The sequence below is a fragment of the Narcine bancroftii genome, chromosome 10, assembly GCF_036971445.1.
Source record: "Narcine bancroftii isolate sNarBan1 chromosome 10, sNarBan1.hap1, whole genome shotgun sequence".
NCBI classification, from domain to species: domain Eukaryota; kingdom Metazoa; phylum Chordata; class Chondrichthyes; order Torpediniformes; family Narcinidae; genus Narcine; species Narcine bancroftii.
This window is the reverse complement of record NC_091478.1, coordinates 91,795,110-91,819,939: the sequence shown is the minus strand read 5'-3', so window position 1 is coordinate 91,819,939 and position 24,830 is coordinate 91,795,110. Positions and strand designations below refer to the sequence as shown.

General features: G+C 40.5%; 1 protein-coding gene and 1 long non-coding RNA gene across 2 annotated transcripts in view; one reads left to right on the top strand and one right to left on the bottom strand.

Moving 5' to 3' along the window:
• The window catches only part of slc7a5 (solute carrier family 7 member 5), a 46,501-nt gene that overhangs the window by 5,613 nt on the left and 16,058 nt on the right, over nt 1-24,830 (top strand). Inside the window, exons 2-5 of the mRNA XM_069901840.1 lie at nt 4,211-4,336; nt 15,692-15,797; nt 18,230-18,274; nt 21,905-22,028. Of these exons, the coding sequence (XP_069757941.1) occupies nt 4,211-4,336; nt 15,692-15,797; nt 18,230-18,274; nt 21,905-22,028 (401 nt within the window). The remainder of the gene's footprint in view (nt 1-4,210; nt 4,337-15,691; nt 15,798-18,229; nt 18,275-21,904; nt 22,029-24,830) is intronic.
• Nucleotides 11,325-24,830, bottom strand: part of LOC138744945 (uncharacterized) — an 87,326-nt gene continuing 73,820 nt past the window's right edge. Inside the window, exon 4 of the long non-coding RNA XR_011345888.1 lies at nt 11,325-12,041. This is a non-coding gene — a long non-coding RNA (uncharacterized lncRNA). The remainder of the gene's footprint in view (nt 12,042-24,830) is intronic.

The following is a 24,830-nucleotide window of genomic DNA, read 5'->3' as shown; positions in this document are numbered from 1 at the left end:
TGCTGAACTCAATTCTCTCTCTCTTAGAGAAAAGACTGTTTTTCTCTCTCTGCTTGCAAAACAACATGGCCCTCTTGGAACAGCAAGCTGCACTCCAGGCAGCCTGTGGCTCCAAACTGCTCCTCCGATCTCTTTCATCTGTTGCTTTTCAAAACAATAACCCATTAGTGAAGTCTCCTGGGCACTCCCCAAAATTTTTGCAAAAGCCTTCCTGTCTGACTTGAGCAGAGCTCCAGTATTTTAAATGAGATCTGTTTTGAAGTGTTTGTATGTGACCTACATTTAAAAATTCTACCTCAATTTATCTCCCAAAATACAATATAAACACAATATGATCTGTCACAAGACAAATCTGCTATAATTATTAAGCTAAGCTTCCATTCATTAAAGAGAAATCCATACACTTCCTAAGATGTAAGAATTTAACAGTAGAGTTGATTTCTGTGAAGTTAAGTGAGATGATGATAAATAATTAGACCAGAATGTCTGAACACAATTAAGTTCCTATCTTAATGACCTGCCTTATTTTAGTCTCTTTCAAATGTCTATCACCACATTTTAAATATATCCCACCATAACTATACACTGCCTTCACTGGTGATCCAGTGCTTCTGCTAGAGTTAGGCCAATTTATGTTGGCAGTTTCTATTGTAAAAACAGGCATAAGAAATCATGAAATAACATTCTGATAGAATGAATGTAATGTTCCCATATAACAGACTGTAAATCAATAAATTTTATAAAATAGGGTTTGAATTGCATCTGTTTCTCAACCAAGGTCCCTAATCAAAGGCTGCACATGGGCTTGTTTCCCCATTGTGTAATAATATCCTCTATGCACACTCTCAACTTTCATGAAATGATAAGTCAGCAGGAGATAAAAGCTGCATCCAAAGTGAATGCCAATTAATCAGTTAAACAGCCAATGAACTGCTGGAGGAACAGTATATTGAGACTAAAGTTTAAAAAAAAAGGATCTTTCATTTATACAGGAAGAATTGAGCTGGGGAGGGGCCAAAGATGATGTAGTATTGGACGAAAGGTGGGAGAAGTGGAGAGACAGGAGGAGCCAGAGGCTATTGGGAGAGTGAGAAAAAAAGTAAGAAAGAAGGAAAATGTGTTTCTGTGTGATGTTTGGGCTCAAAACCTCCAATCTGTCTGTAGGCCAAGGGTTGAACTTTCTGTAGCAAACTGTTTCAATTCCTTTCACTATTCCCACTCTGATAGGTCAGCTCTTGTCCCATCCATTGTCAGGATAAGGATAAACATAAACTTGAACAACATGCCATATTCCTCCTGGACAGCCTTAAACCTAATGCCTTGAACATCAATTAAAAAAAAATTAGATTATCACCCACCTCAATCTGATTCTGCTATTTTCATTTTTTCTTAACAACCGCTATTCTTCAATATCTGTAATTCCAAGGTGTCTCTCTCTGCTACCTCTCCACCTCTCACATCTTTTGTCCAATACCCTATCATATTTTGGGTCCTTCCCATCTCCTGCTTCATCTATTTAATATCACCAACATTTTACGATAGTCTCGATAAAGGGTGCCAAACTGAAATATTGACTACCCATAGATGCAGCCTGATACTTTGATTTGCTCTAGCATTTCCTCGTTTGCTCAAGATTCCAGCATCTTGCAGTTTTTTATTTTTCTCATTAGTTGAGCAGATTTGCTGCAAGGTGAGATTTAATAGTAAGTATGCTGTAAAAATATAGAAAAGTATGTTATATGTAGGGAGTAAAAACAATGAACAGATATATGGTTATGAAACGTGTTAAAATTAATATATTGCCTCCAAGATTTGAGATCTCAGTCACAATAAGTTATATAAATACAAAAGAAGACAACTTGAAGTCCACAACACAAATATTAAACTCTCAATTCTAAAGCTTATTATATTTTAACTAAAATTATAACAAAATGTATAGTTGTAAAACTTTCATATCATGCACCAAGTTGTTTTATTTGTAATTTTAGAGCACCAGAAGTGTTTGAAATAGTTTGAAAACATCTTGAACAGAAGGAAACCAAAGCACAAGCAATCAAAGGGCAAAAAAAATTAATTGGAGAAATAATCTGCTGCCTTACTTAATAAATATAATTCAAAAGATTGCCAAATAAATAAAAATCAATTTAAAAAAGGTGATGTAGATTTTATACCCCCACGGTTACTTTTATGTTGATCTAAGCTATACCCATGAACAACATGAACGAACTGGCTCATGTGTAATACAGGACGTGGGTTGCATCAGACAAGACTTCTTTGGCCACATGTGGCATATTGACATGCCCAATTTGCAACCTTTAAGTAAATATCTCCACCCCTGAATAATCATGAGCAAACCTGTTCATGTGAACAGGCTGGTGCTTGCATCACACAAGCTTTCTTCAGCCACATGTGGCATATTGACAGAAGCCCAATTATAATCTTTACACCATATCTAACCAAAAAAATTTTGTGCAGAGCTACTTGATTTTGCTTTGGGTTTTGCAAGTTTTAGTTGATTATGATAGTGTTTTATATAATAAATACCACAATATACAATTTACTGCTCCTTTTTAAGCAGTTTATGAAAGCTGCATAAAAGACTGGAAAATCATGAAGGAGCCAGGTTATATTTGTTCTAAAAAGCCTCATACTTCACTCTTAAAGTGAGAGCAACACACTTGCCACCAAGTAAAAATACAAAAGTGCCTAAAGACTTGGAAGCCTGTGTGTCCATGCACTGCAAAAAAAAACTAAAGATGATGTAAATCTGAAATTAAAACAGAATTCCTGAATTCGGGCAACATTTGTGGAAAGAGAAACAGTTAATATTTCAGGACACCAGACACATTTTTCTTTCTCCTCCCCTCAGTCTTCCGTAGGGACCACTCCCTCTGTAACTCCCTTGTGCACTCTTCCCTCCCCACCCATCGCCTCCCCAGCACCTTCCACTGTGGTCATAGGAGGTGTAATACCTGTACACCTCCTGCCTCACCATGGTCCGAGGTCCCAAACAGACCTTTCAGGTGTACCTCTAAAGAACTCATTTACTACATCCGTTGCACCCTCTGTAGCCTTCTCTACATAGGAGAGACTGGTTGCAGATTAGGAGATCGCTTCGCCCAGCACTTCCTCTCCATCCGCAACAAAAGCGGTCTTCCTGTAGCCAACCATTTCAATTCTGAGTCACCCTCTCAAGCTCACACATCTGGGCACTCTTCAACCCCAGGGCATGAACATTGAGTTCACTGCATTCCACTAATTTGCTTACTTTTTCCCTCCCCTCCCCCTTTAACTAGTCATTCTGGATCCTACCTTCTTTCTCTCTCCACCTAGCCTAGACCCCCTCCCCTTTCCTGTGGTCATTTCCCCTCACCACCCCCCTCCTTCCCTCTTTTGTTCCGACATCTCTCATGTGCCCTCACACCTTGATGAAGGGCTCAAGCTGAAACGTTGATGTATCTTTACCTTTGCTACATAAAGGCACTGTTTGATCTGCTGAATTTCTCCAGCATTTGTGTGTTTTTTCACTTAACCACGATGTCAATAGAATCCTGTGTTTTACCCCCTACCTGCTGAATGCTCAGCAACTTTTGTCTTTAGATGTGCCTTGTTGAGTGTGAGCAATGTGTAATTGTAACCAGGATTCCATAACTGAAGTGTGATGTATTTTGTCCCAATTTTCTTTACTGTATTTGATGAGTTAAAACATAGTTCATTCAGAAAGTCCTTTGGGTCCTATTAAAGGACGCTAAATTTTGTCAGTTTATGATTCTTTGAGGTGACTGTTTCCACAAGGTAATGTTTATTTAGATGAGAAATCAATATTTCTTCTTGCTTTATTGGCAGGAAAAGCACTGAACATGAGGGAAAATATGTAAAAGTGTTCAGGATTTGCAATGCAAATCCAAAGTAGATTTTGTACAGTAAATTGATCTCCCAGTTTCTTGAGCCCTAGAGGTAAGTCCCATTTAGACCTGCTGTGACCAATAAGTTAATCAACAAACTGATTATTAAGAGCCAATATTTTGGCACCGACTTAAAACAGTATTACCTGCTTAGCTGAGCTTTTCTCGGCTTTCAAACGTTGGGGTTAATAACAATGAGAAATATCAATCCTTTTGCATGTGAGAAAGTCAGCTATTTAGGCCCTTTAAATAAAATTTGCAAAAGTATATATAAACACGCTGATTTGCCTTTTCCTTTTTTACAGTGCTTCTAACGGCAGTGAACTGTTACAGTGTAAAAGCAGCCACACGAGTACAAGATGTCTTTGCTGGAGCAAAACTGCTGGCATTACTTTTAATCATTATTTTGGGCTTTGTGCAGATTTTTAAAGGTAAGCGTGAGACAAAGTTTAAATGTATAAAGCAGTCAGTTGCAATGAAGTTTTCTGGAAAGGAGAGTAATGTTCACTATGAATTTTTCAAGAGCAGGTAAAGGTGGGCAGTACATGTATGACAAAGTGAAGGGTAAAGTAATAATCATGTCATTCCTCTGGATTACATTGATCTTGACTCAATGTACAGTAAAATCCCCGTTATCAGTATTCATGCAGCACGCAATTGCAAACAACCTGCAAATTCACTTATTCAGCATCTACCAATCCTTTTAGGTGCTGGATACCAGGGGTTTTACTGTTTTGGGGGAAATATGTTTTATCTGTCAATCTTAACACGTTGGATTTGCTGTTGTCAAGAGGATGTCTAGCTTTAAATCGGTCGAAGTGTCCGTCTCTGTGCTGCGTTGTTCTATGGTTGTAAATGTTTCTGAATTATTTGCCAGTATATTTACTTCAATATGCTCTAGACTAAGAACAGTAACCATTCAAATTGCTGTATTTTATTATTTCTATTTGCATCAGCACAAGTTTAAAGAGCGACTACTATCTTGAAAATTGATATTATAACTTCCACTCCATCGAAAACGAGAATTTGGATATTTTGAAAATGGATTGATAGAATTCAACTGAGTGAGTGTAAACCTCTTAGATGAAGTCTCACATTTTCGTGAAGTTGGAGCATTTTAATGAAAGTGTATTTTTGGAATTTTAATGTTTCATTCAGCAATAAAGCAACATAAAGCAGCACGAGGAAGTAAAAGAAAGTGATTTTAATATTTTAAGCATTTTAGGTAATGGTTTGAAAGTCTAAAAGAAATTGGTTTTATGCTTGGGTTGTCAGTTAATATCAGCTAGCTTCAACAAACATCATGTGAATTAGTCTGACAGTTACTGTTCAAACACAGTAATCACAAAAGCATTATAAATACAATTTTCTAAAGCCTCCAGTTCTGTTGAAGGGTCTTTGTCCTGAACTGTCACTTTTCAGAATCAGAATTTATTGTCATCAACAAGTCATGAAATTTGTTGCTTTGTGGCATCATAGAGCAAACATTCATATAAACCACCTTACAAAAAATAATTTAAAAATAGTGCTCAAAAAGTCAAAGTGAGGCAGTAGCTTTTGTTCATTTTATTTTCTTCCCCACAGATCATATTTGATTCCAGGATTTTCTGCTTTTGTATCAATGTAATTCGGATCACTAGTATGGTCAAGAGCCTTCCAGCAGTTAATTAAAAAAAACCACCGGTTATGTTACCCATTACCTGCACAGTTACATAGAATTTGAACTTGAAAAGTGTGAACATCATTGGTGTCCACTTACAGGGCAGCCACATATCAGTTGGGCCTTGGGTGTTACAGAGCAGTTTTTTGCTTTTTAAAAAAAATGGAATTGAATGTTCTCGTTGAGACTCAACGTCCCTCTCTGTAACTGGATCCTGGAATTTCTATCGGAAAAACCACATTCTATTCAGCAGAACGTCGATCGCTGTCATTGAGCACTGGCGAATCTCAGGGCTATATGCTCAGTCCATTCCTGTCATACTTCTGACCCACAAATGCATTGCCAGATTTAGCTCCAGTAGTGTCATCAACAATAATGAGTCGCACTACAGAGGTGAAAAATCTTGTGAAATGGTACAAGAGTAACAACCTGAGTCTCAGTGTAGACAAGATGAAGGAGATGATCGTGGACTTCAGGAGGACCAGAAACCACCACTCTACACTACACATCAATATTTCGATAGAGAGAGTGCCAAGTTCCTTGGAGTTCACTTTACTAGTGACCTATTGTGGACACACATCACTTCATTTGTCAGGAAGACGCATCAGCGACTGCACTTCCTCAGAAGACTGAAGCCGGCAAGGCTTCTGGCCACCATTATGTCAGCCTTCTACAGGAGCTCTATCGAGAGCATCCTGGCCACTGCATCACAATGTGATGCAAATCTAAATAGGTCATATGCATTAAATGCAACTCTAAATAGGTCATATGCATTAAATGGTAGGCTATTGAGATGTGCAGAGCAACAAAGGGATTTAGGAGTTGTGGTAAATAGTACCCTCAAGGCTGATACTCAGGTAGATGGTGTGGAGAAGAAGGCATTTGGAATGTTGTCCTTCATAAATTGGAGTATTGAATTCAAGAGTAGGGAGGTTATGATGAAATTGTAAAAGGCATTGGTGAGGCCAAATTTGGAGTACTGTGTACAGTTTTGGTCACCAAATTATAGGAAAGATATAAACAAAATAGAGAGAGTACAGAGAAGGTTCACGAGAATGTTGACAGGATTTCAAGGTTTGAGGTACAGGGAAAGGTTGTGCAGACAAGGCATTTTTTCTCTGGAGCGTAGAAGATTGAGGGGGGACTTGATAGAGGTGTTTAAGATTTTAAAAGGGACAGACAGAGTAAATGTGGATAGGCTTTTTCAATTAAGAGTGGGGGAGATTCAAACTAGAGGGCATGGTTTAAGATTGAAGGGGGAAAATTATAAAGAGAACATGAGGGGAAATTTCTTTACGCAAAGGGTGATAGGGATGTGGAATGAGCTTCCGGCAGACGTAGTTGAGGCGGGATCATTGGTTACATTTAAGGAAAGACTGGATAGTTACATGGATAGGAGAGGACTGGAGGGGTATGGACCGGGTGCTGGTCAGTGGGACTAGGAGGGTGGGGATTTGTTACGGCATGGACTAGTAGGGCCGAACTGGCCTGTTCTGTGCTGTAAATGGTTATATCTTTGGCTTGGCTTCGGGGACGAAGATTTATGGAGGGGGGTAAAAAGTCCACGTCAGCTGCAGGCTCGTTTGTGGCTGACAAGTCCGATGCGGGACAGGCAGACACGATTGCAGCGGTTGCAAGGGAAAATTGGTTGGTTGGGGTTGGGTGTTGGGTTTTTCCTCCTTTGCCTTTTGTCAGTGAGGTGGGCTCTGCGGTCTTCTTCAAAGGAGGTTGCTGCCCGCCAAACTGTGAGGCGCCAAGATGCACGGTTTGAGGCGTTATCAGCCCACTGGCGGTGGTCAATGTGGCAGGCACCAAGAGATTTCTTTAGGCAGTCCTTGTACCTTTTCTTTGGTGCACCTCTGTCACGGTGGCCGGTGGAGAGCTCGCCATATAACACGATCTTGGGAAGGCGATGGTCCTCCATTCTGGAGACGTGACCCATCCAGCGCAGCTGGATCTTCAGCAGCGTGGACTCGATGCTGTCGACCTCTGCCATCTCGAGTACTTCGACGTTAGGGGTGTAAGCGCTCCAATGGATGTTGAGGATGGAGCGGAGACAACGCTGGTGGAAGCGTTCTAGGAGCCGTAGGTGGTGCCGGTAGAGGACCCATGATTCGGAGCCAAACAGGAGTGTGGGTATGACAACGGCTCTGTATACGCTTATCTTTGTGAGGTTTTTCAGTTGGTTATATAGTCGCTTGGGAAATAGATCGGAGGTCAACCCACAGGACCATAGGAGTGGCAGAGAGGTTCACTGGACTCTCCCTCTCTTCCATTGACGTAATCTACCGGGATCATTGTCTGATAAAGTGGGGGTGCAAAATCATTGAGAACCTCCACCCTGCACACATGCTTTAAAACACCTTCCCTTGTTTAAATATTGATACAAGTGATTTGCTTTTGCTACTGGGCTGTTTTTAAAAAATGATCAGTTATCTGAAAATATCATTCATCCGAAAGTTGCACTGCATTTATCTGTGTGCACGTGATCTGAGAAACACTGTTTCGAATGGATGTATATGTCTGATGATAATAAACTTGAACCTGGTTCCTCAACCGGCACAATCTCCACTGATCTGTAATAAAGAAATGGAAATTTACTTATTGGCAAGTGCTAAAATTCCAGTCATTTTGGTGATCTCCATTATAGTTTGGAACTGAAGTGCACCCTCTTAGCCTGCATTTAACTAATTCCTGGCTGGAAAAAGCAACCAGTGTTTGGCTACTTTTAGGTGCATTCAAGGGATGGTGGGTAGTATTGAACCTCTGGCTCATCTGACCTACGGGATGCCTGGAACTACTGATAGCAATAGAGTGGCTGTCTGATGTCACTTCCTCAATAATTTGAGGAACTTGGATATTCTGTAATCATCTGAGAATGTCTTTTTTTGTTGTATGACAGATGTTTGGTAGTGCTTGCATGTAGCTAAATTACCAATAGGAAATGTCCCTGTGGTGATCCTTGGTATTGTATGCTTGTATGTAGAATTTTTTTCCTACTGTGCCCAGTGGGTACTTCACACCGACAAAGACCAACCTCGTATCAAAACGTCCTCTTTCCCCCTCTCAGAACAAGCTCTTGCTGCTTTCACTAATGTCAAGCAAGAGATTGCCAGAGTGTCCATGCACGCTTTTGATGAATCTAAGCCATTCCAAGTGGAAAGCAACGCCTCAGATTTTGCCCTGGCTGCCACCTTAAATCAAGCAGGTAGACTCGTTGCCTTCTTCTCCCTCACCTTGCAGGGCCCTGAAATACGACACTCATCAGTTGAGAAAGAGGCTGAGGCAATTGTCGAAGCTATTAGACACTGGCGACATTAACTAGTCACTGGCCAACGATCAGTGGCCTTCATGTTCAACAACCAGGCTCGTAGCAAAATTAAAAATGACAAAATACTCAGCTGGAAATTGGAACTATTCACCTTCAACTACATTCTATAATGCCTGGGCAAACTCAATGAACTGTGTCTGTCTGATACCTCGCACCAGCTGGGGCGTCTTGAGTGTCCACCTCCACTCCAATCTCCATCACCTCAAACACCCAGCCCACCCACACAAGTACCACATGGTACCCAACCGTCTTAACTCTTGTGGCCACAGGGATGAACAATTATCAACCTCACTAATGGGCTCTTCACCCTGCCACGTCCATTTTCTTCCACAAGAATCTAAATTTACACCTACAAATAACAGCGCCGAACATCCACCTACTATGGCATCATTTCCACCATCACATACGACACCTACCATTGGACCTTCTCCAACTCCAATATCACCACCACAAGAGTCTCCAAATCAAATCTCATCACCGCAAGAGCTGAGACGGTCCAGACGTCACATCAAGCCGTTGGGCAGACTTAACCTGTAATTGTATCTACCAGCCTTTAGTCCATTATTTTACCAGTCTGTCACGGATGCCTTTTGGTTTTTTTTTTAAGATTGGTGATCATTGGTATTGCATGCTTGTTTGTAGAATGTAGTTGCTTGCTGCTAGCTGGTATGGAGGACCAGCGCTATAGGCTGACTAGCGGGAAGTAGCTCCCTTGCCTGCATAAAAGTGTTCCTGACCACTGCTCTCAGCTCCGATTGGGACTAGCCTATCTTATTTGCATAACTCCCGTTTCGCAAGTTGTTGACTGCGGATCAGTCCCAGTCCCTCCATGATAAAAGCACCCTCAGGTCTTTGACTATGGTATCAAACTTTAGGATCAAAATAAAAATTGTCCAGAGTGTGGTTAAGATCTTATCTATAACTGGCACACTGATGGTATGTTTTGCGGTTCTAATAAAGTATTATAAATATTCACTCCATGTATTATTGCATATTATCCATCAGTTGTTTCTATCAGGGCATAGAGTCCAAGGATTTACCATGTTTTGCCCTTATATTGAGTGTTGCTGTCTGTAGTAGATTCCATGTACATTGGAGAGACTGGATGCAAACTGGGAGATGGCTTCGTTAAGCACCATGCCTCTATCTGCTGAAATAGTGTGGATCTCCCAGTGGTAACTCATTTCACATCTCCACCCCATTCCCTTGCCAACCCTGTCCATGGTTTCTTGCATTGCCAGACTGAGACCACCTCCAAATTGGAGGGACAACACTTCATATTCCTTCTGGGCATCCTCCAACGGAATCACATTAACATCGACTTCTCCAGTTTTCATTAGCCCACCTTAAAATTGTGTTTCCAAGGCGATAGCCGTGCACATCCATATGTTCTTTATACAAAGTTTAATGGGCACTCTTATATTGGAACAAGATTACTTTTGTTTTGCATTTTAAGTTCCTTGTGTCGTATATCTTAGTTAATTTAATCTAACAAGCATGCCTGAAATGTTAATAACTTCAACTTTCTTTTACCACTGTTCATCAGGCTCTCTGACATTATCATTTTAATTACTGGATAGATGAACGTACAGTAAGGCTCCAGGAGCAGGTGGTGATCATCCTTGTATGGAGTATTCAAGTTTAACTCTGGTTTGGCTGAGCACTTTGGCCCCCTGGCAATCACATGATAATTTTTTAAAAATTGTTCAACATGAAAAGTTATTGTTGAAACAGAAGGACTACCAAGTAGTTTCTAATGATCTTTTTCTTGATCTTTCCATACCAAAGAAGATATTTTGTACTGTTTATTCCATGATGATTCATTTTAATCCAAAGATAACTAATTCACATTGGAATAGTCAACATAATCATTTACTCGCTACCACACCTCTGGACTTGCCATGGTCCTCTCCTCCACTTCATCTTCCACCGTTTAACCCCTGGTTCTTCCCTCATCTGGCGTCCCATCAAGGATCAGAAGCTCACTTCTCTCGAGACATTTACATTAACATGTATTCCCATGAGAACAGCAGGCATCTTGCCTCCTGCTGTTTACAGTGAATTGTTAAAATTTACTGAGGGTTTTGTTTTTTTTAATCTTAATTTTAGTTGAAACCCAAAGAGGTAAATCCTGAAGTTGCCCTCCAAGCCACACGTCATCCTGACTTGGAAATATATCTCTGTTCTTGAATGTCACTAGGTCAAAATTTTCTAACACTGTCCTTAACAGCAGCAGTTCAAAAAGGCAGCTCACTACCATCTTTTCAAGGGGCATTTAGGGACGGGTAATTCAATGCTGGCTCAGCCTGCAGAACCCGCATCCCTTGAATTAATAAAGTGTCAGAATCTGATTTAGGGTCAATTTCTAGTTATATAATAAAGAATGTATGAGTTTCAGATTAATAATACACCACAGAAGTAATAGCCATTTGTTCATTTCATTCTATTTAATATGCTTAAAACCATCATAAAGTATTTATAAAGTAAAAGAAAGTGAGCAATCCAGCATCAATTAAAATTCAGTTCAGGTATTGTTTGAACAGAGTTTTCTCATAACCTCTGTCGTGAACTTTATTCCTTTGTTCGTTGTGTTGAACTTGCAAATAGTTTGTGCTTCACAAAACAAGATAGGAACTGAGCTTTAATGAATTCTTTTAAAATGTGTTTACTGCAACTGCAAGAAATACAATGCTAAAGGACTCAGAGTTAGTGACCCACTTTTCACAGTGGAAACTTTCAGCAGTAAGAAAGTAATAAAGGGTGATTCTACTCGATCAAAGGTTAGGGTTGATCCAGTCATTCAAGATCTACAGTGGATTCTTTCATTTAGCTTGGTATGCTTTTGGTGCAGATCTGAATGAGTGAATGCCAATTTACAACTCAATTTGAAATTTTAAGAATCGCATCTCTTAAAAGTTTACCACCTCAATAATTTAAAGAGGCATCAGTGCGATGTTGGAGGAAGTTTATGAACTGACAATGATGTATGAATAATTGATTAATGAAGGCATGGGTCAAATGGAGTGGTGGATAGGTGTGTCGTCAGTGTTGATCCAAGTGCCGATCCAAGGGATAATGTGAATTCTAAAATTCCAGTCTCAAAATACAGTCTTTAACAGTGACTTCCATCATTTTGATTTCTCTGCTGGACAATAGGGAAAAATAGATTTCATAAGAAACAATGCAGAACTTGATTTAATTAACCACATTGCTAACTTCTACCCTGCCCTTAAATTTATCTGGATTGTTTCTGATCCCTCGATCTCTTGACCTTTCTTGTCTCCACCTTGAGACAAATAAATATCTATGGGCTTCTAGTACAAACCCATTGACTCTTACAGTTGTCTGGATTGTACCTTCTAACCTTGCTTAATGTAAGGATACCATCCTTTTTACACAATTCCCCTGCTACCGTTGCATCTATTCCCAATATGTGGTCTTCCACTGCAGGTCATCCAAAGGACCCTTTTTCTTTAATAGATGTTGATTTTCCCCCACCCCCACCACTGACTGCCGTTGATTGTTTAAACTTGTATCTCCTCAGTTTTGCCTAATTCCACTGACTCCAACCCCTCTTCCCCCCCCCCCCCACCCCAAAACTTGGGCAGAACAAACGACAGAGTCCATCTGGTCCTCACGTTTCACCCCATCAGCTTCAACCCTTCTCTCAACATCAGCACAATCACATTGTGGGTCTCTCTGAGACCTCCTCATCCATACTACCTCCCAACCAACATTTCCACCCTGTTATGTATTTCCTGCAGAATGTGCATCTCCACCTTCACCTCCATCCAGGGCCACAGTCAGGCCTCCCATTTGAGGCAGAGCTGAATTTGGTGTACTCGGTTTGCATTTCTATATTGGTGAATCCAGCTTGGTGACTGCTTCACCAAACACTGAAGTGACTCTAGTCGATAATTTTAACTGGATCAAAGGTCTTCAGGACTTTCGGGGTGGGGTGTCAGCATACCCACAGCCCAGGTGTCACTTGAGTAGAGATGGTTAGTTCATCAGCTCTCTATGTGGGAATGATTATTCAGGCAAGCGAGCACTACAGCTTGTTGAGTCTAGCAGCCAGTATGATCTGCCCAGAACTTTATCAAAAACAGCACTGCATCAAAGACCTTGTTACTTTTATCAGTAAACTCAGAGTACAGTAAATGGAAACTTTTCCATTTGTTAAATGGTATATTAAATTGATTAGCTTGTACCAGATGTCCCAAGTTTCAGAATGTCAAATGAATTATATTGTTTGCTTTCTGAACCATTTTTGATGGTGAATTGCACAACATGTTGATTCTTCTATGTATCCATTTATTTCTTATTACTCCATTTAAAAATGCAAAATCGATAACGATATAAAATGTTTCTGGTCAAAGATTATTTCCTGAGGTTCAGACGAATATAGAGATAGGGGCTAATGTTGGCGACCAAGGAATTGAAAAAAGCAATGTTGTGCATTGTAAAAATATTGAGCTTTCTCAGTGTGCCAGAAGGTGTATTTTTTTGACAGTGTGTAGCTGATTTCTTCCACTTAACGTGATACATGCAAACATCAAGATGCTCTTTATTGACTTCAGTTCGGTATTCACATCATCATCCCCTCAAAACTGTTCAGCAAACTCCAACACCTGGGACTCAACACCTACTGTGTAATTGGATCCTGGATTTCCTCACCTCCAGATCACAATCAGTGAGGATTGGTAGAACACGGTCTCAATCTCCATCAGCCCTGGAGCACCACAAGGCTGCATTCTTATGTACCTGCTCTACTCCCTACACACCTATGACTTTGTGCAACACCACCACCCATCTCCAAATTTGCTGATGAGACCAGGGTAGTGGGTTTATAAAAAGGGGCGATGAGTTAGCATACAGGAGGGAGATTGGAATCTTGTCTGAAGGGTGCACCAACAACAACCTCGCACTCACTGTCACAAAACCAAGGAGCTGATTGTTGACCAAGAAGGGAAAACCAGAGGTCTGTGATCCAGTGATCATTGGGGGATCAGAGGTGGACAGGGGGAGCAAATTTAAGATCTCGGGAGTCACTATCTCGGAGGATCTTTCCTGGACCCAACGCATTCATGGCACCATAAGGAAACCACATCACTGCCTCTACTTCGTCAAAATGTGCTGACTGGTATAGGGACACCAATACCCCTGAGCATGAAACCCTGCAAAAAATAGTGGACGCAGCCCAGGACATCCCAGACAAAACCCTCCCCACCACTGAGAACATCTACACGAAACGTTGCCGCTGGAGATCAGCAACATTCATCAAGGATCCATATCACAAAGCAGACGCTCTGTTCTCATTGCTACCATCAGGAAAGTGGTTTAGGTGCCACAAGACTCACACCACTTGGTTCAGGAACAGGTGCTGCCCCTTCATCATCAGACTCCCCAGCAACAAACTCAATCAGGGACTCATTATTGACTTTCTTACTTCTGCACTTTATTGATTTTTTCCTCTCTGTATTGCATGGTGAGTTTGTTTACATTTCTTGATTTGTTAATGTGTACATTGAATACAAATTTTTTGAACTACCAATAAGTGGTAATTCTGCTTCAGCCACAGGAAAAACAGGCTCAAGGTTGAATGTGATTTCATATATGATCTGAAGTCATTCTAAATCTGAATCTGAAATAGGGGGTTGTAGCACCAGCTGAGCAGAAACTAGGTGGAAGATATCCAATATCTAAGACTTATTTCAGATAGAGTACATTGGACCTCGTTAGCTGTTTAAGAAACTACTGAATTGATTTGTCATTTGACACACACTGCATTTTCCCAAGTTTTAGAGGAGCCCAAAAGGCAAGAATCTAATGTACAATTTTATGAGCCAGTAACGTTGCTTATCTCAACCATGCCCAAGCTATCCCTTTTTTTCTGAGCCTGGAGATTGGTTTAGTTGATTAAGTGTTATTTCACAGATGCGCAGTGTGTGATAACTCACACCCACAGGCGGGGTCTGCATCGCTTGGCAGCAAGAAGGTGGCTGTCACACTATGGTATCAATTTCATGTACATTATATGGACAGTTTGCATGGACTCTTGCTGCTTTCCTGACACACTGTGTCATAAATGTACTGGGAAGTGGAAGTACCAATCCAACCCTGAAGATAACAAGATGACTTCCTTACTGTATAATCTTTGCCCTGCTCCCATTTACTGACAACAGGTTGGAGTTATACTGGCAAAGTAAAGTGAATAGTCCAACAATTAACATTTACAGAATTGTGGTACATACCTTTGAAGAAAAATTGTTCCAGTTTTTTCCATATATTAAACTTTGTATAGTAGTTTCATCCATAAATATTGTCTGTGGCATTTTAGAGTATAAGTTTTGAATATGATCATTTAACATCCTCTTAGCCATTGGTTTTCAAACATTATGTTCCTCATAGACTACCTTAATATTCTTTTACTTACAGTGGGCAATCTATAACAAATCCACGAATAACCAGCGGGGAGTGGGTTGGTGAGTTCCAGCCCCTCCCCAGGCATCAACAGGATTTTTGTTTCGGTGGAAATTTTTTTGGCAATTTTTGAGGGGGGGGGGGTTCTAATGGAATTTGTAATCATCTTGTTTTATATATTCCTTATTTATTTTTCAGTAATATATGCCTCACACAGGTTGAGAAATAACTGCTTTGTGCTATTTTAGTGGTGGTAATTTATTAAAGTCAATTCCTCTTGGAATTTTAGATGGGTATGACCATCATGCCTTAAGTGTTTTCACTTGATATTAGCTGTCTGAAAGTCATTTTGAATTTGTTACCCCTGTACAGGCGATACTCCTTATTTGGAACCAAAACGAGCCTTTGAAGGGACAACAACTGATGTGGGAAAAACTGTATTGGCACTGTACAGTGGCCTTTTTGCATATGGTGGCTGGTGAGACAACTGTTCTATCATTTTTAGAAATTACCCACTGTTAATTTACCTAACAGGGAAACTAAATGCCTTTGAAAGCTGATACTGTCGATAGAAAATGTACTGCAGTGGGAAGTGCAAGTAAATGCTCATTATTTTGTCTCATCAGTTTAATAAATGCTTGTAAGCTTCCAGTCTCAATATTTTAAGGTTTATTATTCATCAAAGTAGAGAAAAATGACCTTTTTATGACATAGATTTTTTTTAAAGGGTGATATTTGAGGTGGGGGTAGGTTAAAATTGCTAGTCTTTTGAATGGAGTTTTGAGATGTATATACATATAGATTTAAAAATAAGGAGGATTTAGAAAAGTTGCAGCAAAAGGTCAAAGCAGTTTGGGAACTGAAAATTCAGACAATTTTAAATCTGATATATGATCAAATAAATTGGTGGGAAGATAGTTGAAATACTGTAGCTGGTGTAGATGGATTTGAAAGAATGTTGGCCAGTTTCTGAAGAGAGAAATCAAAAAGATTGATATTTTGGTCCAGTGAGTTTTGCTGTCTAAAACTTCTAATAGATTTTCTAGGTATTCTTGATCTAAAACAATCCTACACTATCACCCTCTGAAATTTCTATGTACAAAGGTACATCTTACAAATTATGCACCAGTCACAAATATCAAAAGTTGAAAGAGTTGATCATTGAGTCGCATGGCACACTAACAGGCCCTTGAGCTCACCATGCGCCACAATCCTATTTTCTTATACTTGGTCTATAGCCTTCAACATGCTGGCAAATCAAGTGTCTCTTAAATATCATGGAAGTATTTGTCGCCATCACCATTCAGGCAGTACCCTTGAATTCCCTCTAAGCCCCATGCGTTAAATCTATGCCTCTGTTTTTGATACCTCTGGTATGGGGAGGAGAAATCATATCATTTACCCATATACCCTATCTATTTTGTATACCCATTCCTTGCAGAGTAAGCCCAGCCTACCTAGTCTCTCCTCAGTGAGATGCTTCATCCCAATCACCATCCTGGTGAAACTCCTCTGTCACCTCTTCATTGGAAACATGTCCTACCCATAATCTGGTGACCTTAACTGTACATAATACACCAGGTGTAATCAAAGCATGTTTTATAAAATTTCACAAGAACCTCCCTACACTTACATCCTGTCCCCTTGCTAATGAAGAGAGGTATTCTATATGCTTTCACCACGGCAATAGAATGGTTGGGTGAGGGGGAGGCGCAGGAATGTGGACGGACATTCCAGGATCATTCTTGTAAACCTCTCCAATGCCAGCACATCTTTCCTTAGATATGGGGCCCAAAACTGTTCATGGTACACCAAATGTAATCCAACAAATTCCTTCTAAAGACTCAGCATTACTTATTCTAGTCCTTTCAAAATGAATGCAATCATTGCATTTGACTTTCTTACTAATACCAACACATCCTAATTTACCTTTTCCTCTCAAACTGCATATAATACTCTCATATTATGATCAAGACCCCTACAGGGTTCTTGACCTTATCAAATCCAGTTCATTGCACACAATGCCAAACGCAGAATTGCCTTTTCACTTGTGGGCTCAACCAGGGGACATCCCACAAATTCCTTTTCTTGGGATCTGGTGCCAACTGATTTTCCCAGTCTACCTGTATATTGAAGTTCTCTGTGACCACCATTACATTGCCCTTCTTACATGCCTTCTCCAACTCCTGTTTTAATTTGCACCCTAAATCCTGACTGTAACAGTATTTGGAGGCCTGAATGCAACTCACATGAGGGTCTTTTACCCTTGCTGTTTCTCGACTCTGCCAACAAAGATTCTAAATCCTCTGATCCTATGTCCATTCTTGCTGAGGATTTGATTTGTTTTTTTTTTACAGAGAAACCCACCCTCTCTGCCTACCTGATTGTTTTTTCGATAGGATGTGTATCCTTGGATATTTAGTTCCCAGCCATGATCCTCCTTCAGCCATGTCTCCATTATGCCTACAGTGTTGGACCAGCCAACTCTATCTGCATCTTAAGCTATCTACCTTGCTTTGTGCACTGGGCATTCAAATAGACATCTTCAGCCCTGTGTTCAGCACCCTTCTTCTACTTGTCTCATTGTTGCCCAAGTTTTCATTCTGGAGACTTCATTAACCTGTCCTGCGCCTTCCTTTAGCTTTATCCTTACTTTCCCAAACATTTGCAACCACCCCCCACCCCCTCCAACTAGTTAGTTTAAAGCCATATTTACAGACCTTGTTATACGATTTGCCAGGAGTCTGGTTCCAGAATGCCTCTCAGGAAATTGTTTCTCTTGACATTGGTATCGAAGAAAACTTAAAAGTACAAATTTATAAGATTGATCCATCCCATTGCGGTCTCAATTTTGTTCTCTTGCATAATTTTATTTGATGAAATTTAATGCAACTCTTCTGTTAATTGTAGGAATTACTTAAATTTTGTCACAGAAGAAATGATTGAGCCATTCAAGTGAGTACAGATCTTTGTTCTTAAAATTGTGCTGTCTTGCATTAAGCCTTAGGCTAAGCTTTTGATCACCAAGTGATACTGAGTATATCCTACATGAGGTGACCAAAATGGATCAGCATCTGAGATTTGCTTCTCAGTCCAATTAAAAATAGTAGGCAAGAGTAAAATCTGTATTTGACAGAGAAGATCATCAGTCCTGACATTACAAAACTGATCTTAGTTGTACACTGTGGTTGGTAGTGATCATTGGAAACATTTTGAAGTTGTGAGACAATTCGCAATTTTATGGGACCATGCAACTTTCAGTTACTGGTTTAGAGAATCTCTCAGTTCCTTCAGATTTTAAAGTGTCAGGCCCAGTGGTTCAGCAGTTCCTGCTGTCGCTGCACCTCTGCAGCAATCGGGTTCTTAGTGGAATTTGCACATTCTTCCTGTGAATGTGTGGGATTCCCCCAGATACTCTTGCTTTCCTGTCATGTCCCAAAGACATGCTGGTCGGTTCATTGGCAACATAAGCCTAATATTGGTGGAGGACCAGAAAATCAGTGGGAATGTGAAGGGTATGTGGCAGAGAATAGGTTTCAAGTCATCAAGTTTGTTGTACAACCCAGCAAAACAGCTTTCTCTGGTCCTCGGTACAAAACATGCAGACCCACACAACCAGACATAAAAGCACATACAATATGTATGCAGGACAAGTATTTCATCTATACAGATAAATAAATAAATTTTGTTTTGGACATATGAGATGGTTAGTGTGAGCAGTTCCTTTGGTCGTTTTGCATTCTCACTGCCTGTGAAAAGCAGATAGTAAACTTGTAAAATCCTTAACTGCTGAATGCAGTAGAGGGTAAGTCACTAAGTATATTTAAGAAGAAGATTTCCAAACACAAATTACATTGAGGCATATGAAAAGAGAACAAGAATATATTACTGTAATATATTATCAACCATGATTGTATCAAATGACAGAGCAAGATTGAGGAGCACATGCTCTTGTCTAGCTTCTATTTTTATTAATTTCTATTTCTATAAATTTCATTACCACAAGCTTGACCTTCAGACGACATGGGTGTTTCACGCTTCATCACATCGGGCCTTCAAAAGACATGCAAAACCAGTTTTGTCTTAATTTAAAGGAGGCCTGCCTAAGTAGGTCGTTTTTCACCAAGAGAACTCAACTCCCACAGTAGCACCTCAAGACCAAGGGTTTTTTTTTCCTGTTCACAATCTCCACCTTCAGCTCAATGGCATCTCTCTTCCCTCCAGTTGCCAATCTCCTTTCCACCTGCTCCCAATTCTACCAGTTTGTCCCTTGACCTTTACTGGCTGTCACCCATTACCACAACTTCACAATCCAAAAATGAGCCTATCAATTTTACAAGCTTGACAGAAGTGAAAACCCCAAAATAAAGGCCCTTGTAGTTGCATGGTGTCTTTAAATTTTAAAAAAATTTAAACATACAGCATGGTAACAGGCCCTTTTTGCCCACGCCACCCAATTCCACCCAATTGACCTACGTTTTGGATAGTGGGAGAAACCCAATCCCCTGGAGAAAACGCACGCAGACCCGGGGAGCGCGGGATTCCATTAGATATTCATTGGAATGTCTGGCAATGCATGTTTAAACAGTTTTACAGGAAATTAAGAATTTCTCTCTCTAAACTTTAGCCAGATGTTTACTATGAAAATCATTTTCAGTCCATTGTGCTTCATTCAGCTCTTCAAAAATTAAAATAGGTGCACATTTGCCTCGACAAATCCTGCTGGTTTTCCAATCAGCTGAACATTTCATTCGTTCACAGTTACCAACAAAATGAATAATTTTATCCATAATTCATCAAATCACATGTAGCCTCTCTATGGGGGGAAAAAAGACTAACTTAAATCTCTGGTTGCTGACTTGCTATTCCCGAAGTCCCTTATAATTTTTTATAGCTGGATGATTCATAACAATTGCCTGGTTCGATCCTGGCAAACTTGATCTAAAACTTGACATTCTGAAAATGCTGTTCCCAGAAATAGATACATTGGTTGGGCCTGGGATTTGTCAATATTTAACTGTCATTTATCTGATGGCCTTATTTCCAAGGTAAAGCTATGCTTGAAAACCAGTGACGTTTCTAGATATTCCAATAGATTATGTCAACTATCTTTTGCCTTCCGTGGATGCTGCCTGGCCTGCTGACTTCTTCCGACATTTTGTGTGTAATTTAATAGGCTCCTCTGGTTCACTGTGTTCCTTTTCATTTCTAACAAACTGGAAAATGACAGGGTGGCTTCCATGAATGTTAATAGCCTGTAAAACTGCTTAAATGAAACAACATTCTTGTTTTCTGAAGAACTCTGTGGGGCATAGCATGTTTGCAATATTAATTTATGATTGTTAAAAGTTTTGAAACTTTATTGTATTGGATATAAACAGTACTGCTAATCTGAAAACTGCAACCAGTGCATTTTACTAGAGACTATAGATCAAGGGTGGCCAACCTTATAATTTTTAATTTAGACATACAGCATGGTAACAGGCCATTTTGGCCCACAAGTCCATGCCGTCCAATTAACCTACATCCCCGTGTCCGAAATGGCGGGAGAAGGAGAAGGCTGAAATGGCCTGTTACCATGCTGTATGTCTATAAAAATTAAAAGGTTGGCCACCCCTGCTTTCGATGCTGGAATCTAAAGCAACAAATAACTGTTGGTGGAACTCAAAAACACAATGCAGCAGGTACTCAGTGTACTTTATTTAGCAAAGAGGCATAACCAATGTTTCAGGCTTGAGCGCTTCATCAAGGCTTGAGCCCTTCATCTCATAAAGTACATTGTTTGACCCGCTGAGTTTCTCTAGCATTGTTTTTACCTCAATCAAGGTGTCTCCAGACTGTTACATTTAATTGCTGGAGGAACTCAGTGGGTGAACAGCATCAGTAGGAGAATAGTCAACATTTCAAACCTTCATCAAGACTGCAGCAGGAGATAGCCAGTATAATGAGGACAGGGTATGAGGGGTATGTCAACACTTCCAGGTGAGGTAAAAATTCACATGCATCACCCTATCCTCATCTACTGCATTTGGTGATCCTGTTGTAGCCACTTCACTGACAATTCCCCTGGATTCTTCCCCCACCCCTCTTTGGTTTCATCTGTCCTTCCCTAAAAGTTCTTCCCCAACAGCTCTTATTACCACGCTATCTTTTTTTCAGATTCCAGCGCTGGCAGCCTTCGTCAATCCACTAATCAATCCACTCCGCCCTGTATGACTGATCCCTTTCTCTCTTCTTGCCTCTGTCTCTCTCTCCCCCTTTGTCTAGCAAATGCCAGTGTGTGTGTCATACTTCACCCCTCCTTGGTTCATCAGTTCCCCACTGGCCTTGTTCAACTCCTCTCTCATTGTCCACATTATATTAGCTACCTATCCTTGTACTTTGTCTTGGTCATGGGTTCCAGCCTGAAATGTTGACAATTTATTTGTCTCCCACTGATGTTGCTGTACTAGCTGAGTTCCACCAGGAGATTGTTTGTTGCTCCAGTGAATTTTAACTGTGGATCTTAAATGCATATAATTATTATGGCATGTGAAATAATTTGTATGAGAACTTTCACCTTTAACAACCTTTCATTGTTTCCAGGAATTTGCCTCGTGCTATTATAATCTCCATGCCAGTTGTGACATCTGTTTATGTGTTGACCAACCTGGCATATTTTACTACCCTGTCTCCTAAACAAATGCTGCATTCACAAGCAGTGGCTGTGGTTAGTAATCAAGAAACATTCCATTACTCCTTAAATTGTATATGCTTTGCATTATGAAACTGTTTGCAACCAAAATCAGTGATTAGGATAGGAAATGTAGTACAGGTACTCCCTGACTTGCGACCTATGCAACTTGCATCCATCCGCACATACAATCGAAAATTATTTTAAAATATATAGAAAAAATTTAAAATTTACACGCAATATGTTGTATTTGACAAACTATAACAGGGATACAAGACGCGATGCAAGAGCCAAAATGTGCGTACTTACCTTGTTAGTCAGCGTCCCAGGGTCTGTAGGCTGGGCACGGCCATCTTGATTCCTGTGCGCATGCTGAAGTCTTTGGTTGGTGCATGCGCGATGGGTTCGTGTATTGCAGTTAGGTTGACGCGTGCACGAGAGTTATGGCGTAAATTCAATACATTAAGGCACTTAACTTTCAAGCAAGACTAACAAGGTAAACATTGACTAGAATGTGGAAAAATTCACCAAGGTTAATCAACAAATTCAGGAAGCTTTAATTTGTTATCATCAAATCTACATGAGAAAAAAGATTAAAAAGTTTGCTTTAAGACTTCGCATGCGGGCAAAATTCCGACTTATGTCCATTTCGAGACACCACCGATCCTTCCGTCCCAATTACGGTCGTAAGTCGGGGAGTACCTGTGCAAGCTATGTTTCTCAATTGTTTCCAACATGAAGTGCGATGTCTGGCCCTTCAGGCCTGCTGTGCTGTTTGTCAGAATCATAGCTGACATAATTTAGCACCCGTATACAGTATTTAAATCATTTGCACCCGCTGTTACAATGCCAGTGACACAGGTTAGAATCCAGCACCATCTGTAAGGGGTTTGTATATTCTCCCCGTATCTGTGTGGGTTTTCCCTGGGCGCTTCGACTTCCTCCTATGCTTCAAAACATGGGGTTGTAGGTTAATTTGGGTGTAATTGGGTGACATGGATTTAAATGGCCAGAATTTGGCTTCTATCATGCTGTAAATAAAATTAAAATTTTATAATTATGGCATACCACTATTTGGTTTCCTGAGTTCTTACATGTAACTTTCAATGACTTGTATACAAGGACACATGGGTCCCTTTGAATATTAACATTTACCAATATGTCATCCAATTAGAAAATAACCTACCTTCTGTTTTGTGCATAGTTCACACAGCCTGTTTATAACTTCTTGAACTTGTTTACATCATCCTCCCCAACTACAGTCATTTCCATAGGACATTTAATGCCTTGGCCAAATGATTGATATAGATTGTGAACAGCTCAGCCCTGAGCATAGACCCCTGTGATACTCTTAGACACAGCCTGACAACCAAGAAAGACGAGTTTATTCCTATTTTTAGCTCTGTGTACATTATGTGTACTGGCCCATGCCAGTAGCTTGGTCCCAATTCCATTTGCTCTAACTTTATTTAGCAATTTCTAATGTTACTTTAGAATCAGAAATTTTTGTCTCTGACGTCATTAAATTTGTTGTTTTATGGCAGCATCACAGTGTAAATATTTCTATGAACCACATTTTAAAATAAATAAAAATAGTTCAAGAAAAAGACAAAGTAAGGTAGTGTCTGTGGCTCATTGTTCATTCAGGAATCTGATGGCAGAGGGGAAGTTGTCCTTGTGCCGCCGAGTGCTCTTCTTCAGACTCCTGTACCTTTTTCCAGATGGTAGCAGAGTGAAGATGGCATGGCCAGAGCAGCATGGACCAGGTGGTGGGGGTCCTTGAAGATAAAAGCTGCTTTTTTAAGACTCCAGCTCTTGTAGATGTCCTCGATGGAGTGAAGATTGGTGCCCATGATGTTGCAGGCCAAGTTAACAATCTTCTGGTGTTTATCTTTTCATGGGCATTGGCACCTCCGTACCAGGCAATGATGCAACCAGCCAGAATGGTCTCCATAGTGCACAAGTGGAAGCTTTGGAGAGTCTTTGGTGACATAATGAATCGCCTCAAACTCCTCACAAAGTATAGTTGCTGGCGAGCCTTCTTTTTGAGTGCATCGACGTGGAGGCTTCAGGACAGATCCTCAGAGATGCTGATACCCAGGAATTTCAAGTTCTTGACCCTCTCCGCTGATGACCCCTCAATGAGGACTGTTTTGTGTTCTGATTTCCTCTTCAAATCCACAATCATCTCCTTGGATGTGCTAATGTTGAGTGCAAGGTCGTTGTTGTGACACCACTCAACGAGCTGATCTATCTCTTGTCCGCTTCCTCACTGCTGTCTATGATTCTGTTGATAACCGTGGTGTCTGATTGATCTATTAATCTGGCAAATTTGCAGATAACATTTGAATTGTGCCAAGCCGCACAGTCATGGGCGTAGAAGTGAGCAGAACAGTGGGCACAGCATGAATCCTTGAGATATGCCTGTGTTGATCATCAGTGAGGAGGATACATTGTTTTCAATTTGGACTGAATATATTCTTCCGATGAGGAGTCCCGGATTCAGCTGCAGAAGGGAAGCAGAGGCCCAGGGGTTTGGAGCTTGTTGACCAGCACTGAGGGCAAAATGGTGTTGAAGGCTGAGCTGTAATCGATTAAGAGTAGCTGGATATAGGAGTTTTTGTTGTCTCGTAAATCCAGAGCTGAGTGGAGGGCCAGTGATGGTGGATCTGCTGTGGAACAATTGTGACGGTAGGCGAATTGCAGTGGGTCCAGACCTTTACTTAGGTACATGTTCATTCTGCCCATGACCAACCTCTCAAAGCATTTCATCACAGTAGATGTGAGTGGAATTGGGCGATAGTTGAGGTAGCTCACTCTGCTCGACTTGGGCACCGG